The following is a 17,960-nucleotide window of genomic DNA, read 5'->3' as shown; positions in this document are numbered from 1 at the left end:
ATGATCAAAAAATTGTTGAAAAAGCAAAAAAGATCTTGACAGATTATTTTGAAATAAACAGTCAAGGGGAAACAAAGTTATAGACGGTCTGGGACGCAAGCAAGGCTGTAATGAGAGGACTCTTTATACAGCAAAACTCATTTAAATGGAAATTGAGAGAGAAAAAGAAAAAAGAAATATTAGAGGAAATTATGAAAAAGGAGAAACAGCTGCCAAACAAGGCAAATAAAGAGGCAGTGAAACAGGTGATCAAAACATTACAAACACAATATTCAATGATTATAAATGAGGAAATTAGCTGGAAAATAAAAAGAGAAAAACAAAAATACTTTGAGCACGCAAATAAACCGGGGAAGCTGTTAGCCTGGCAGTTGAAAAAAAGTGAACAAAGGAACTCCATAAATAAAATTAGCATAAATGGCAGAATTACAGACAAGCTGAAGGAAATAAGAGAAGGATTTGTTAAATATTTTTCTGAGTTGTATAGACAAGGGAAAGAAAAAACATTTAAGATAGAAGAGTACATCAGAAGTAGCAATATGCCATATTTAAAAGAAGAACAAAGGAACATTCTTAACTCCCAGATAACAATGAAAGAATGACTTGAGGCAATAAAAAGCTCTAAAAATGGCAAGTCTCCAGGTTCGGATGGCTTTACAGCAAAATATTACAAGAAATTAAATGAACAATTAGCGAACCCATTGAAAGATGTTATGAATGAAATATTGAACACAGGAGAAATCCCAGAAACATGGAAACAGGCCTATATAACAGTAATTGCAAAACAAGTTGCAGATTTCCTGCAGATTAAAAACTATAGGCCTATCTCCTTGTTAAATAATGATTACAAATTGTTTGCAAATATCCTAGCTAATAGATTTTAAAAAAATACTAAATGAATATATACATCAAGATCAAGCCGGGTTTTTAGCAGGAAGACAAATGAAGGAGAATATAAGGAATATTTTGAATATAATAGAATATTTGGAGGTTAACAATGAAAAGAAAGCGGCAATGATGTTTATAGATGCTGAAAAAGCCTTTGATAATGTTTCTTGGAAGTTCATGATAAAGCTGTTAGAACAAATCAGAAGTGGTTCTAAGTTTTTAAAAGGAATAGCAGTAATCTATTCAGAACAAAAAACCAAACTAATTATAAATCAAGTGATAATGGATGATTGTAAGATCCAAAAAGGAATGAGACTAGGATGCCCATTATCACCATTATTGTTTATCCTGGTCTTGGAAGTACTTGCCAAAAACATAAGAGCAGATAAAGAGACCACAGGTGTAAAAACTGGGAAAAGTGAATTCAAATTAAAAGCGTATGCAGATGACCTAGTGATAACAGTGGAAGAACCTAAAACTTCACTCCCTAAAGTAATAGAAAAAATTCAGAAATTTGGGGAAGTGGCAGGATTTAAGCTAAATAGGAATAAAACTAAATCAGTGGGGTCCTGTGAGGCTGGGGGTGGGGGGAATTTACCACTCCTGATTTAGAGGTATAGCTTATTCAATTCCACTGTGTAGATGACAAATAAATATGGTCAGAGCAATACAGGGTGAAAATCTCATCAGCTTATTATAACTTTTCTTGTATCCAAGAATGAACCAAACAACTATGTATTTTTAAAAATCTGTTCCCAGCATTCTGTCACTGTTCTTTGAGCAGGAAACAGAACCATGAGACCAAATGAGGTCTGTGTGCATGGACAGGGAGGGTGCATAAAGAGTTGTATGTGTTTTAATGTATGTGTTATTTATTTATTGTTGTAAGTTGCTTTGAGTTATACTGGTAAAAAAAGTGGCTAACAAGTTTAATAAATGCTAGGCATTTGGGCTTGTTTGTGGGAAACTCCTCAACCCAACTAGCTGCAATCGCTACAGCCCTTAGAGGTGAATCCCGCAGGTGAGTCTCTGCCATCAGTTATCTCCTTTGGGATGAGGGAGGAAAGTCGGTCACCTGAGGACCTCAGTGGCTAAGGACTTTATGGAGACTCAGCAAAGCCGATTACATTAATTACTCTATTACTTGCCTGTCTCTTGCTTTTAGCATTGCAGGCCCCTCACACTTTCACAGCCCAGCAGCTCCTTTGTATCTGCCTTTGGTGTGCATGCAGCTGTAGATGCCCAGCCCTCTTGGCACGGACGGTGTTGCTGTGGCATTCTGTACAATGTGCACCATCTGTGCAACTACAAACTCATTGTGGGAAGGTTCTTGAGACTAATTACTGTACTGCACTTTAACCTTCTCTGGGTAATCAAGCTGGTTAAAGGGAGCTAACAGTAGTATTCTACTGAGCTTTCTATGCATTTTTTATGTAGAATGTGAACAAATTATATTGACACACCAAGTTAATGTTACCTGGAAAAGAGGAGACTAAGAGGAGATATGATGATGATGATAATAATAATAATAATTTATTATTTATACCCCGCCCATCTGGCTGAGTTTCCCCAGCCACTCTGGGTGGCTCCCAATCAAGTGTTAAAAACAGTACAGCTTTACATATTAAAAGGGCTGCCTTAAGATGTCTTCTGAATGTCAGGTAGTTGTTTATCTCTTTGACATCTGAAGGGAGGGTGTTCCACAGGGCGGGCGCCACTCCAGAGAAGGCCCTCTGTCTGGTTCCCTGTAGCCTCACTTCTCGCAATGAGGGAACCGCCAGAAGGCCGTCGGTGCTGGATCTCAGTGTCCGGGCTGAACGATGGCTATCTTCAAATATCCTGCCACATGCAAGAGGGAACAAGCTTGTTTTTTCCTGCTTTGGAGGGTATGACTCAAACCGATGGATTCAATTTACAAGAAAGGAGATTTTGACTAAACATCAGGAAGAACTTTCTGACAGTAAGAGCTGTTCAACAGTGGAACGGTCTCCTTTGGGAGGCTGTGGACTCTCCTGCCTTGAAGGTCTTTAAGCAGAGGTTGGAGGGCCACCTGCCAGGGATGCTAGAGCTGAGATTCCTGCATTGCAGGGCTTTGACAACCATTGGGGTCCCTTCCAACTCCACAATCCTATGATTGGAATCTGGTGCATTCTTCCTAGCCTTGAAGGATATTTTTTAAAAAGAAACAAGTGGTTGAGGTGGGGATTTTTATTGTTGGGGTAACTTTTGGTGGGTTTATTATTATTATATATTAGTTCCTGTGATGTATGCTTTCCTAATTTTTCTTACTTCAATAAAAAATTCAATAAAAATAACATTAAAATCTTTTCACCTATTCCCATAAAAATTAGAAATAAAATTAAATTCCTTTCACGTTCCCATGAAATAAAAATACTTTCAACTATCCCAGTGAAGCAAAAAATAAAAATGAAATCCTTTCATATATCCCCATAAAGTAAAATATATGTCTATAGCTGTTCAACTGTTCTTATTTTTATCTGTAAACTGTCAGGGGGAAAGGTGGGGTATAAACAAACAAACCTCTTTCCTATTAAAAAAGGACAAAAATAAAACAAAAATCCTCTCGCATATTTTCGGGGGCGGGGCGGAATCCTCTCACAACTTCCCATATACGTAATAAAAATAAAGATCTTTTCACGACTTCGCACTGAAAGAGAAATAAAACGTATTCCCAAGCAAATATCAAATAAAAGCCCTGCGGCATCTCTCCCCCCTCCCGAGTGGCAGTCCTTCTCTCCGCCTCGCGGATCCCGGGCGCCGCCTGCGCTGCTCCGCCCGCCAGAGGAGGAGGAGGAGGCGGCGGCAGGAGGCGGAGGCCTCGCCTGGGAAGCCGCCGCGGGAGGAGCAGGAGGACCAAGAAGAAGAAGAAGAAGAGGAGGAGGAGGAGGCTCCGCCGCCGCCGCCATGGCGCTGGTGACCCTGCAGCGCTCGCCCACCCCCAGCGCCGCCTCCTCCTCGGCCAGCACCAGCGAGGTGAGGGGCTCCTCCTTCGGCCGGCGACGCCAGCCCCGCGGGCCTCGGCCTCTCCGCAGCGCCCGCCCCGCCGGCAGCCCGGCCCCGGCCGCCTTGGCAGGAGCCGCGAGGCCCCGCGCAGCCCCTCCGCGCAGCGTGGCCTGCCTGCCTGCCTCCCGGCCCGGCCTCCCCTCGCTGCCCCTCGCTGCCCTCCTCTCTGCCCCGGCCCGCCTGGCTCTGGCCCCCAGGCCCCCTCCTCTTCCAGGAGACGCTGCAAGGGGCGCCCGAGCCGCTCGCTGGGAAACCATTCGGGGCCGAAGCCCTCGCGGCCGGCAGCCGCCCCTTCCCGCGGCCACGAGGCGCCTTGGCGGGGCTGGGGCGATCTGCTCGGAATGCATTGCAGCCCTTAGAGAAGTTGATCATGTGCGCGAGGGGATGAAGTGGCAGGATGGATCGGGGCGCTTCATGACGAAGCCGGGTGATGTCCTATTTACCGTGACGTTGTGAAATGTTGTTGTTTTTATTTCTAAACACCCTTAAAACTTGCCTGGAAGTAGAAAACAAAGCCAGGAATGGGGAGAGGACTTTCTAGCCTAGAGAGCTCCTTTTCCACTTGTGAGGCTTAGCCCATGCAAGTCGCTGTAGTTAACTGGGCAGCCAAGGGATGCCTTGAACAGCTCAGAACCGAAATTTGGCCCCTGGGAGGCGATGTGGAGTGAGTGGGATAGACAAGAGAAGAGCCTAATCTCACCTGGTTCTCTACAGCAAGTCCACCATCCTGAGACTGAGACCCAAAATGCACCCACCATATTCTACACCATATTCTAGGGTTTATTCACCTGATCTGCCACCTGCCACTATATTGTGTGGGTTGTGGGATATTCTCAGATCCAAGCTTTCAGGTTAAAAAACTCATTTGCCACATCCAGGATCTGGTTGATCTCCTCCCCCACCCCCTGTCTCCAGGTGGCTCCTGAATAGTTGAAATGTTCTTCATGCCCAAAACAGTTTGTATGGTTGCATTCCATGGTTAGCTTTGGTGCTATTCTACCTTCTACAAGGACTTGCCTGGTGGTTGAGCTTGATCTGTGGTTTTCATCAGTGCAATCCGTGCATGTTTCCTCAGAAGTAACTCCCACTGTGTTCAATGGGCCTTACTTTCAGGGTGAGTGTGCATAGGAGTCCATGCTTTGTGTGAGCATTTAAAATGTTTCCACCAGTGTACAGAGCTTCAGTTTTAAATGCCCTACATTTGGCAGTTTTTCTGAGAGAAAAACATGAACTCATTGTGATCCCATTTACCCAGTAGTATATTGGGAATAATCCTGACTGAAGTTATTGGGATTAAATTTCTGTGCTTGTGAGTGGTGTGTTGGGTTTGTTGCATCTCATTCACGTTTCTTCTCTGCTATCTTTAGGTTGCCTGTTGTGTAAGATGGTGGCAGGGGTGGGGGAGCACTGCTCGTGAGCACCTCTTGCCTCTCATCTGTCGTTCAAAGTATCCTAGTGATTGGACTTTATTTAGAGCAGCCTAGTGAGGGGACGCGGGTGGCGCTGTGGGTTAAAGCCTCAGCGCCTAGGGCTTGCCGATCGAAAGGTCGGCGGTTCGAATCCCCGCGGCGGGGTGCGCTCCCATTGCTCGGTCCCAGCGCCTGCCAACCTAGCAGTTCGAAAGCACCCCTGGGTGCAAGTAGATAAATAGGGACCGCTTACTAGCGGGAAGGTAAACGGCGTTCCGTGTGCTGCGCTGGCTCGCCAGATGCAGCTTGTCACGCTGGCCACGTGACCCAGAAGTGTCTGCGGACAGCGCTGGCTCCCGACCTATAGAGTGAGATGAGCGCACAACCCTAGAGTCTGGCAAGACTGGCCCGTACGGGCAGGGGTACTGTGGTGGGATGATGAGCTGCTTGTGCGTAAAATGCAAGTCCCTCAGAGTTTGATCAGGTTTTCAAACCTCTGCCTGTGACGGAGCCCCTCCGGCATGGCTGCGTCAATCGCTAGTAGAATCCGAAAGTGGTTGCTTTCGGAAACGTTTCCAACATAAAAGCTCTTTCACGGAAACACGTCTTCTGGACTCTCTGCGTGACAGTTTCCGGCGAGGCGTGGGTGTCCCTATAGGAGGTCCTGAGACCTCTCCACTGTTTTCGCTGGAAACGTCTCTGAGCCACCCCTCCGACTCACTTTCCCTGGAAGTTCCTGCTCGCCCCCTACTGGTTCCCTCTTCAGCTGCTCCGTCTCTTTCAACCTGAGGGAGCCTTTGCACCTCCTGTCCTTCCGATGGCAGTTCCCTGACATCCACCTCCCCTCCAGGGCCCCCTTCACCCCCTCCCGTCTCCTCCCCTCCGGGCTGGGAGGAAGTAAAACCCCTGAAAGAACCTTCCTCATCGTCCGAAGTTTCGAACACTTCCCTCCACCTGCTACTGTCCCTCGTCTCTCGATACTCCTCGTCTTCGGAGTCTATTCCCTCTTCCAACTCCGACTCCGTGAATCCTTCCATTTCCTGTTCCTCGTCGGTGGTGCCGAAGTACTCCCTCCTAAACCTTTCTACCGGCTGTGGTTTCCTAGGGAATCTTTGGTGGAACGTTTCTGTTAAAACCTCGTCATTGACCTCCCCTGCAGTCACCCAGGTGTTTTCTGACTCCGGTTCCCCTTCCCACGCCACCAAATACTCTACCTGATTTCCCTTCCACCTGGAATCGAGGATTTCCGCTACATGGTTGCTGCGTTCCCTCTCTTCCAAGGCTGGTCCCCTGACGTGCTCCCCTTCACGTCCCCCCCTGTATGGTGACAGTAACGACCTGTGGAACACTGGGTGCAATTTCATGTGGTTGGGTAACCGGAGTTTGAAAGCCACCGGGTTGACCTGCTGAATGACCTCAAAGGGTCCCAATCTTCTGGGCCTCAATTTCTTACAACCCCCTTTGAACGGCAACCCTTGGGTTGACAGCCACACTTGATCCCCCACCCTTATGGTTTCACCTTCCCTTCTGTTCTTGTCTGCCTGCTTCTTATATTGTGCCTTGGCCCTTTCTAAGTTGAGCTGGAGCTGATGATGGATCGCTTCCATCTCTTCTACAAAATGTTCAGCCGCTGGAACGCTCCATCTCTCCCCTCCCTCCCCTGGAAATGCCCTGGGGTGACACCCGTAATTAGCCAAAAAGGGGCTCATCCCTGTGGACACATTCTCCGCATTATTGTAGGCAAATTCTGCCAGCGCCAACTTTTCGACCCAATCGTTCTCTCTGTCATTGACATAACACCTCAGATATTGTTGAAGAATGCCATTTGCTCTTTCCGCCTGCCCGTTGGTTTCAGGGTGCCGGGCCGTTGAAAAATTGACTTCCACGTGCAGCAAGCTCATGAGCTTCCTCCAGAACCTGGAAGTAAATTGTTTGCCGCGGTCTGAGATCACCCTCAAGGGAGCCCCGTGCAACCTAAAGATGTGTTCTACAAACAACTTCGCTGTTTCTTCCGCTGTGACTGCATGTGAGCATGCTACAAAGTGGCACATCTTTGTTAACAGGTCTACTACTACCATGATGGCTGTTTTCCCCTTGGACTTCGGCAGATCCGTCATAAAATCTATTGATACCGCTTCCCAAGGCCGTTCTGGTGTGGGTAATGGTTCTAATAACCCTGCCGGCGCCCGTCTTTCCCCTTTGGCTCGCTGACATTGGTCACACCCTCTTACATACTCCCTTACATCTTCCCTCACCTTGGGCCACCAGAATTCCCTGGTAACCAACCACATGGTCTTGTGTTGCCCAAAATGTCCCGCCGTGGGGCTATCGTGCAACTGCTTGAGTACTCTCCCCCTCAATTCACCTTCGGGTATATACAGTGCCCCTTTGTAATACAATGCCCCATTTCTTTCCTCAAAACCTTCGGGGCTCTCGCCCTCCCCCCTGAGTCCTCTGAGCTTATCCTGGGCATATTCATCATTTTCCGTTTCCTCTACCAGTTCTCGTTGCCCCACCAGCGCCGCCCCACACACCCAGCGGTCCTCAGGGATGACATGTCTCTCTTCAATCGCCCCCTCCCCCTCCCAATACTCTGGTTTGCGTGAGAGAGCGTCCGCCCTGACGTTTTCTGGACCTGGCACATAACAAATTTCAAAGTTGAATTTAGAGAATTCCTGTGCCCATCTCACTTGTCGTTGGTTGAGCACTCGAGCTGTTCTCCAATACTCTAAATTCTTGTGGTCGGTGCACACTTGCACCTTGTGTTGTGCCCCAATTAATAAATGTCTCCACCTCCGGAACGCTTCGTGAATGGCAAGTAGTTCCCTGTCATACACCGTGTAGTTCCTCTCGGATTTATTCAGCTTCCGCGAGAAGAAGGCACACGGTCTCCACTCTGACATACTCCTCCCCGGTTGAAGAAGTACCGCCCCTACCGCCCGGTCGGACGCATCGGTTTCCACTCTCATGGGTTTTCGTAAATCCACATGCAGAAGTTGTTCTTCCGAGGCGAAAGCCCTTTTCAGTTCTTCAAATGCTCGCTCCGCCTCCGCCGTCCAAACAAATTTCTTCTTGCTGCTGAGGCAGTCGGTGATGGGCGCCGTCAAGTGGGCAAAGTTCTTGATGAACTTCCGATAAAAGTTCCCAAACCCCAAGAATCTTTGCACATCCTTCTTGGTCTTCGGTGTCTTCCATTCCAGTACCGCTTGGACCTTGCCTGGATCCATGGCCAATCCCTTGTCTGACAAGCGGTACCCCAGGAATTCCACCTCCTTGGTATGAAACTGGCACTTCTCCAGTTTCACCCACAGCTGGTTGGCTTGCAGCCTGCCCAACACTTCTCGAACGTCCCTCACATGCTGCTCCTCATCCTCCGAATACACCAACACGTCGTCTAAAAAGGCCACACAGTTCTTGTAGAGCAAAGGCCCCAGAACGTGGTTAATAAACGCTTGAAAGCACGCGGAGCCTCCTTGTAGACCGAAGGGCATAACGAGGTATTCAAAGGCTCCCAAAGGGGTGAACATGGTGGTCTTCCATTCATCTCCCTTCCTTATGCGTATCAGATTGTACGCCCCCCGCAGGTCCAGCTTTGTAAAAATCTTTCCCTTCCTTACCCTGGTCAAAATGTCATCAATTCGGGGCATAGGGAAAGCCAGGGGTTCCGACACTGCATTCAAGGCCCTGAAGTCACACACAAGTCTCGGCTTATCTGTGTTTTTTTTGTCCACAAAAAACACTGGGCTGCCCCCCACCGCTCGGGACTCTCTGATGAAACCTCGCTTCAGGTTTTTGTCAATGAACTCCCTCAGCTCCTGCATCTCCCTGTCGGACATGGCGTACAGCTTGCCCACTGGGAGTTGGGCCCCAGGGAGTAGGTTGATTTGACAGTCAAAGGGTCTATGCGGCGGCAGTTTGTCTGCTTCCCTTTCGCTGAATACGTTGCTCAGATCTGCGTATTGCGGGGGCACCTTCCCTCTGCCCATTACTTCCATCCCGGCTAGGGTGACCCTGTCTCCGCCCTGAACCTTCCCCTGCTTGCAGTGTTCTAGGCAATGCGCTGACCCAAAGGAGACCACCCTCTGATGCCAGCCCACTAGCGGATCGTGTAGCGCCAGCCAGCTCATCCCCAAAATGATGGGAGCTCCTCCCAAGGTGGCCACATTAAACGCTATCCGTTCGGTGTGCCTTGCCACCCTCATTATCATCGGGACAGTCTGTTGGCTAACTTCTCCTCCCAACAGCTCTCTGCCATCAATCGTGGTCACCTGCAAGGGATTACTTAAAGGGATGGTCTGTATCTGGTGCTCAGCTGCAAACTCCTTACTCATAAAATTACAGGAGCTGCCTGAATCCAAAAGCGCCTTGACCTGTAGGGGGTGTCCATTTGGCAGCTCTAGTGACACTTCTATCACTAAAGCAGGTCTGGGTGGTTCTGGCGTGGGCACTTTCACTGCTCTTTGGCCTGGCTGCTGTGCCCCGACGGTGGCAGCCAGGCGTTGGCTTTTACTTGCTCCTTGTTTTCCTCCTCCCTTTCCCCCACAGCTCCTGCCATCCCTTGCCATTCCTTTCTTTGTGGGCAGACTCTGGCAAAGTGCCCTGGCTGTTGGCAGAGATAACATTTCTTGGCGCTCTTTCCCTCCTTCTTCCGCCCTTCACTGGGATTTGAAACTGCGCGCGCCCGCGCTGTTCCAACTTCCATCGGCTCTGCCGGCGGGAAAGGTGGCTCTGGAATGTCCGGAATGCGCAGTTCCCTCCAACGTTCTCCTTTCCCTTCCCGCCTTTCCAAAGCTCTCGCTTCCTGGCGCGCTCCTATGGCCAGCGCGGATTTGGTCAGCTGATCCATAGACTCCGCCCTTGGCCCCCGGGAAAGTTCATCTTTAACGGCCGAAGAAAGCCCCTCTTCAAAAAGCATTTGGATGGGTTCCGCCGATAGGTCCCACCCCAATTTATGAATCAGCATAGTAAACTCAGTCCAGTACTCACGGACAGATCGGCTCCCCTGTTTGCAAGCCATTAACTGCCTTCGTACCACCCCCTGCTCAATGTCACTGGAAAACATCAGGTCCATGGCACGAAAAAACTTCCTCGTGTCCTTTAGTATCTCATTATTCACTGCCATCAGGGGTCGAACCCAATCCTTCGCCCCCCCTTCGAGATGGCCAATTACAAAAGCCACTCGCGATTCCTCGTCGGGGAAGTCATCATACTGCAGGTTGAGAGCGTATTGCATCTCAGTTCTAAAGGCATGATAGTTTCTGGGATCTCCCCCGAATTTCTGCACCAATCCTGGCACCTTTCTGGCTATCGAGGTGGTTTTCTCCTTTCCCTTTTCTGCATCCTGAGCCCTCCTCTCCTCAAGCCTCGCCGTTTGCATGGCCAGCTGGATCTCCAACGCCCTGTACCTTTCTTCCAGGCTTGGACCTCCTCCAGCTGCTCCTGCTCCTCCGGTTCCGGCTGGGTCGCTCATGATGCCGCTGCTTGCACAAGCTGGCTTTCAGGGACTTTCGGATTGCTGTGGTGGGATGATGAGCTGCTTGTGCGTAAAATGCAAGTCCCTCAGAGTTTGATCAGGTTTTCAAACCTCTGCCTGTGACGGAGCCCCTCCGGCATGGCTGCGTCAATCGCTAGTAGAATCCGAAAGTGGTTGCTTTCGGAAACGTTTCCAACATAAAAGCTCTTTCACGGAAACACGTCTTCTGGACTCTCTGCGTGACAGTTTCCGGCGAGGCGTGGGTGTCCCTATAGGAGGTCCTGAGACCTCTCCACTGTTTTCGCTGGAAACGTCTCTGAGCCACCCCTCCGACTCACTTTCCCTGGAAGTTCCTGCTCCCCCCCTACTGGTTCCCTCTTCAGCTGCTCCGTCTCTTTCAACCTGAGGGAGCCTTTGCACCTCCTGTCCTTCCGATGGCAGTTCCCTGACAGGTACCTTTACCTTTACCTTAGTGATTGGATTCCAAAAGACAACGTGTATTTTTTTAGACAGCTTGCTTTGATCAGAGGAGGATAAAAACGTAACTGGAATGAAATGATATATACCAGTAGCTGCTTTCTAAAGCTCTTAATTGGTTCATCTGTAAAATTTTAAAGTGCATATAACCAAACGTCCATATAGGTGCCTTTTTGAAATATTAAATGAATATTTCCTTAATAATACATTCATATTGGTTGCATGTGGTTTGCAGGCTCTGACCAGCCCCAGTCCTGTTAACGTCAGCAACTAGCAGCCTCCTGTGCCTTAAGACCATTCCTTGGAAGCAGCTAGGGTTAGGAAACCTATGAAATCAAAACACAGGCTGCCACTTAGGAAAGGCCATCTATATTTGTTTCCTTTTCAGTCCCTATTCCAGTAAGACACCATCATCATAGTAGTAGTAGTATGTATGTATGTAGGTATTTATTTATTTATTTATTTATTTATTTATTATACCCCGCCCATCTGGCTGGATTTCCTCAGTCACTATGGGTGGCTCCCAACTGAATATTAAAAACACAACAAAACGTCAAACATTAAAAACTTCCCTAAACAGGGCTGCCTTCAGATGTCTTCTAAAAGTTAGATAGTTGTTTATTTCCTTGACATCTGATGGGAGGGTGTTCCACAGGCGGGTGCCACCACCGAGAAGGCCCTTTGCCTGGTTCCCTGTAACCTCACTTCTTGCAGTGAGGGAACTGCCAGAAGGCCCTTGGAGCTGGACCTCAATGTCCGGGCAGAACGATGGGGGGTGGGTATGCTCCTTCAGGTATACTGGGCCGAGGCTGTTTAGGGCTTTAAAGGTCAGCACCAACACTTTGAATTGTGCTCGGAAACGTACTGGGAGCCAATGTAGGTCCTTCAAGACCGGTGTTATATGGTCTCGGCGGCCGCCCCCAGTCTAGCTGCCGCATTCTGGATTAGTTGTAGTTTCCGGGTCACCTTCAAAGGTAGTCCCACACAGAGTGTATTGCAGTAGTCAAAGTGAGAGATTACTAGAGCAAGCACCACTCTGGTGAGACAGTCTGTGGGCAGGTAGGGTCTCAGCCTCCGTACCAGGTGGAGCTGGTAGACAGCTGCCCTGGACACAGAATTGACCTGCGCCTCCATGGTCAGCTGTGAGTCCAGAATGACTCCCAGGCTGTGCACCTGGTCCTTTAGGGGCACAGTTACCCCATTCAGGACCAGGGAGTCCTCCACACCTGTCTGCCCCCTGTCCCCCAAAAACAGCACAGTGGTACCTCGGGTTAAGAACTTAATTCATTCTGGAGGTCCTTTAACCTGAAACTGTTCTTAACCGGAGGTACCACTTTAGCTAATGGGGCCTCCCGCTGCTGCCGCGCAATTTCTGTTCTCATCCTGAAGCAAAGTTCTTAACCCAAGACGCTATTTCTGGCTTAGCCGAGTCTGTAACCTGAAGGGTCTGTAATCTGAAGCGTATGTAACCCAAGGTACCACTGTACTTCTGTCTTGTCAAGATTCAACCTCAGTCTGTTAGCCTCTCTCTCTTTTTCCTGTTATCTTCATTAGGTTAATCTGGTGATTAAAGCTTTTTTGGGGGGAAACCAACACATTTTTATTGGGAGTTTTTTACAAATACAATAACCATTAACTTTAAACCATTAGCTTTCAGCCCTAAAAGAGAGGCAAAGATCTAGTCCTTGTCCCCTGAAACCTGTAACATATTATTTCCCTTTTCATATTATTAAATGAAGCAACAAAGCCAGTGTGATGTTGTGCTGAGGTTGTGAACTCGGCACTTCAGTCTGAAGTTTGCTTGGGTGACCTGCCTTCTCTGTCTCCCTAACCTACCTCTCAGGGTTGTTGGGGGGAAATGGGGAAGGGGTGGCATATATGCCCCTCTTAAGCTCCTTGGAGAAAGCATGTGATGATAAGGCAATAAATGTATGCATGCTATTATTTTATTGAAGCTATTTTTAAAACTTGCACGAAAACCTTTTGAATCATATTATTTTGAGCCTTTAATGCTTAATGCTTCTTGCTCTTTCCCCTTCAGTTGGAGGTTGGCAGTGATGACGACCGCAAACTGAACCTGAGGTAAGCAGGAGCTATTTAAACCCTTGCTCCAAAAGTTGTTTCTGGCATCCCCTGCCCCCCTCGCTGGTTTATGTGATCCCATATAAGGTCTTGATTCTGTGTTCCAATTTCCAGGTGGATGGAAACTGCTGCTGGCTGGGTCCCTCTTACCCACCCCATGTTCATTGGTCTATTACTGCCATTTCTTCCATGTGAACCTTGGATACAAGTGTGGCCCAATATTAAATGTGACACAGGGCATTTAGGAAAAACATACCTTGGTGGTTACTACCTTTCAGCCTCAAAAAAAATAAAAAATAAAAATGCAGGTTAGAAGCCCAATGGGCTGATAGAATTTATATGGAGTGCTCCCTGTCTCCTACACTAGTTCACTTTCTTTTTATGTTGGCCAATGTAGGAAGGGCCTTATCTGTGGCCAGCATGGAAATGCAGCTGTTCGGCAGCAGAGGAGCAGATCTCTCTGTCTACCTGCTGCAAGCCTGCCATGATTCAGTGCTGGGTGTACAAAATGTTAGCTTGTCTAGCGCAGAATTTACCTTTAAAGCTCTCCCTGCCTTGGGACTAGCATACTTGAAGGGCCACCTGATTCCATATGTACCTGTACATTAGTGTCTTCAGTTGACAGCCTCTGAGGTAAGGTGATCGGCTTCCTGGTTCTGGTGCCTCAGGTGTTTAGACCATTCTGCAGAGAGGTTCCCTTTGCTGATCCTTTGAGTGCCAAGCAAAGACCTCTTCATTTCCCCCAGATTTTTGGATATAATTTTAATCCTGTTGCCTGTCTTTTGCTGCTTTTATGTTTTTGTGGTACAGTTCACATGACACTTTAATCCATAGTTTAAAATAAGTTGTGGTTTAAGGTGATTTGCTCCCCTCCTTTCTTCCTTCAGCATGTCAGGGAAGAAACAAACCAAAGACTGGCTTTGTGTGATGTGTAAACCAGCGGTTGTGGTTTGTTTCCACCTGAAAGGAACCATGAGCAGTAAGGCAAGGTTTGTTTGGGGAAAACAAATAATGAGCCCTGATTTGCATTTGATGCAAAGCCAGTATTTGGTTTCTTTCTTCCTGGCATGCTGAAGGAGTGGAAAAGGGGTGAAGCACATGTTCAACATGTTTATTATAAACCATAGCTTTAAAGTGATGTGCAAAACAGGCTTGCGGTTCTTAGCCAGTATTTACATTTTAATTGCTTTCTTCTTTGCATAAATGACCCTGGGAATATGATTGAAGGGTGTACGTTTGTGTGTATGTACAGTCGTACCTTGGTTTTTGAACACCTTAATTTTTGAATGTTTTGGCTCCTGAACACCGCACACCCGGAAGTGACTGTTCCAGTTTGCGAACTATTTTTGGAAGCCGAATGTCCGATTGGGCTTCCGCAGCTTCTGATTGGCTACAGGAGCTTCCTGAAGCCAATCAGAAGCTGCGCTTTGGTTTCCAAACGTTTTGGAAGTTGAACAGACTTCTGGAACAGATTCTGTTTGACTTCCAAGGTACGACTGTGTCTATCTATATTAATCTATCAATACAGTTTTCAGGGTGTGGAACAGGAAAACAAAGAAATTTCAGTTCCAAAACTTTCCAGTTTCCTAATGACCTTGTAGAATGACCACTTGTAGATGCCTTATTGAATGGCATTTGGTCATAACTGAGACAACAGAGTGAGCCTTCCATCTTCTTCTGAGGCAGTCAGGTGGAAGAATGGCTGCTGATAAATGAGTACACACAGCTTACAAAGTGAGTTCCCTGGGCTCAGGTTCCAGCCACATGAGGTCCCCATTTCAAACTACAGGATCCCAGTTAGGTTGCTGCCTTGAATGACTCCTCCTCTGCTGGGCAGCAATTGCCTCCTGGCTCCACTTCCGAGACAAGACAGCCAACCAGCTGCACCTTTATTCAGGGAAGATGGCTGGCAGTCCTTGTGCTGTACTGCCAAACAGCAACAAATGATGCTAATTAAGCATAGGAGCAGCCAACCTTCACTGGCAGAATTCAGTAATTACTGGTCCCTGTTGGCATTCAGGTGACTCGAAATTTTGCATCCTGGTTTGTTGTTCACCACCATTATTGGAGACGCTGTCAGATAGGTGGAGGACTCTGTGTCTCTTGAACAGAGAGAACTTAAAGGACAATTTGCTTGAAACTTATTAGTTTAGGGTAAAGACAAGTAAGTGGCATGATAGAAGTTTATAAAATGATGCATGGCATGGAGGAAGTGGACTGGAAAGTTATTCTCCCTCTCTCATAACACTATAACTCATGGACACCAAATGAAGCTGAGTGTTGGAAGCTGCAGGGCACATAAAATGAAGTGCTTCTTTATGTATCACAGAGCTAAACTGTGGAACTCATTCCTACATGAGACAGCCACGGCCACCAACTTGGATGGCTTTAAAGGGGAATTGGGCAGGTTCGTGGAGGAGAGGACTGTCAATGGCTACTAGCCATGATGGCTGTGCACTGAGGGAGAGGGCTCTTGTGCTAGAACCCTGCTTGTGCGCTTCCTGGAAGAGGCACCTGGGTGGCCACTGGGAGAACAGGATGCTGACCTGAAGGGAACATTGACCTGAGCCAGCAGGCTCTTGTTATGTTCCTATAGTTTGGAGTTGCTGTGTTGTGCTGTGAGTCCATTGGGGGGCACTCTCAGTCTGCTTCTTCTGAGATAACGCTCAGGCCCTTGTTTTCTCTGTGATACAGCTTTGTCTAGCTTTTACGTACATCAGAAGGCTGCTGCAGGAAAGATAGGGTCGTTCTAGTAGGCACAGAAGTTGGCTTGAAAGGCAGGCCCTTTCTGCTGCAGAAGTCAAGAGAGCAATTGGAACAGAGCAACACCTGCAGTTGCAAATATAATCTTTAAGACAGGAAAGCTCTGTCCAGGAGAGAGCAGAATAATTTGGGTTTCAGTCTTAATTTGGTGTATTTGTATTTAAAGTAAACCATGCTCACAAGATATAACCATGCAGTTTTCAATCTTTGCCAAGATTAAATCAGGTATGGGGGGAACCTAGATGTTGCTGAACTACAAGTCCCATCATCCTTGGCCATTGGCCATGCTAGCTGGGGCTGATGGGAGCCAAACAGTCTTTCGTCAAACATGGATGAAATTCATGGTGCATACAATTTTCTTTCTAGATTCTATTATTTATTTATTTTTAACTGTTTCTTTTTATGATAAGTCTCAAAGCAACTCATACATTAAAGAAAAAATGCTGCTTGTGTAGCAAGAATTGGAACCAATGATAGCAATGCTAAAAAGGACTAGTTTGTAGCAAAGATACCCTTTCCTTCTCACAACACAAAGGGATCACCAAACCTCCTAGTTAAAATAGCTGCAAAGACCATAGCAGTATTATCACTCTAGTTCCTGGGAGAATAGGAAAATAGGAATGTCTTCACTTTGTGCTGAAAGATGTCTGTGTTTGTGCCCAGCAAACTTCCCTGGGGAGAGCATTCCACAAATAAGGGGCTGCCACTAAAAAGGCCCATTCACTTTCTCTTGGAAGAATCAAAGAATTGTAGAGATGGAAGGGACACCAAGGCTCATCTAGTCCAACCCCCTGCAGAGCCTTGAAGTTTGCTGGGTGATCTTGGCCTGTTACTCACTCTTAGCCTAACCTACCTCACATAGCTGCTATGAGGATAAAATGGGGAGAAGTATGTAAGTCATCTTGAGCTCCTTGGAGGAAAAGTGGGATATAAATGCAATAAGTAAGTAAGGGCATCTGATGGTTTTGAGGTCCCTGACAAAGCAGTGCATGAGGGACTGCTGTCCTGAGCCATGTTTGGACCTGGAGATGAATTGACAGCCAGCATAGCTGGCCCAGAATTGGTACTGTATGTTTGAATCATCTGGTGTCTGTTGATAATCTGTCTGCAGAATTCTACACTAGCCATGGTTTTTGAACTGTCTCCAAAGTCAGCCCAGCATATAACACATTGCTACAATGCAACCTGGGCTTATGAGAGTACAGATCACTGAAGCCAGGATATCTCCACCCAGATATAGACATCAGCTGTAGTTGGTAGAAGGCACCCTTACCGTTGTGCCTGCTGTGCTGACAGTAATGGATCTGTGAGTACTCCCGAGCGGCTAACTTTAATCCTTCGTGGGGAGTGTGGTCACTTCTATATTTCATATACATCAGGTTTTTCATCCCCTTCCACATTACCTATTCACATAGCCAGCATCCCAATACATCTCTTATTGCCGAACTCGCAATTGGTAAGCCAGAGGTGGGAAAATATCCTGCTGGAAGGCAAGATCCAGAAGTGATCCACCCTCCACAGGTCACTTGGACGGTGAGTGGTGCTGGCCACCTGTTAATCACTTGACATATTATTATTTCTTAGCATTTCTATATTTAACGCAAAGGAAGATTCTTCCATGAACTTTGCTACGCTGATAAGCCCAAGAAAGGTAAATGCGGTTACCCCAAAATGGCCTGGCAGGATCAGGCCTGAGGACCACTGCACTAAATACACGTTAGAACTGAAACATAAGGAAATTAAGAATGGTGAAGGGCAAAACCACCTTTTTGCTACTTGCAAATCTTATCTGCATTTTTTAGCCAAAGAACCAGAGAAAAGCATTGGTTGGTTGTTTTGTCCAC

General features: G+C 47.4%; 1 protein-coding gene across 3 annotated transcripts in view; it reads left to right on the top strand.

Moving 5' to 3' along the window:
• Positions 1 to 3,632: 3,632 nt before the first annotated feature.
• Positions 3,633 to 17,960, top strand: part of SSH1 (slingshot protein phosphatase 1) — a 46,624-nt gene continuing 32,296 nt past the window's right edge. The window contains exons 1-2 of one of the 3 annotated variants that reach the window (XM_077917686.1): positions 3,633 to 3,882; positions 13,313 to 13,353. In XM_077917686.1, the coding sequence (XP_077773812.1) occupies positions 3,814 to 3,882; positions 13,313 to 13,353 (110 nt within the window). In that variant the 5' untranslated portion in view covers positions 3,633 to 3,813. Of the gene's footprint in view, positions 3,883 to 4,069; positions 4,340 to 13,312; positions 13,354 to 17,960 lie in introns of those variants that run through there. The other 2 variants (XM_077917685.1, XM_077917687.1) reach the window with 2 other exon arrangements.

The sequence above is a fragment of the Podarcis muralis genome, chromosome 13 (genome assembly GCF_964188315.1).
Source record: "Podarcis muralis chromosome 13, rPodMur119.hap1.1, whole genome shotgun sequence".
Lineage (NCBI taxonomy): Eukaryota > Metazoa > Chordata > Lepidosauria > Squamata > Lacertidae > Podarcis > Podarcis muralis.
Note: the sequence above shows the minus strand (reverse complement) of the source record. Positions and strands in the feature narration are given on the sequence as shown.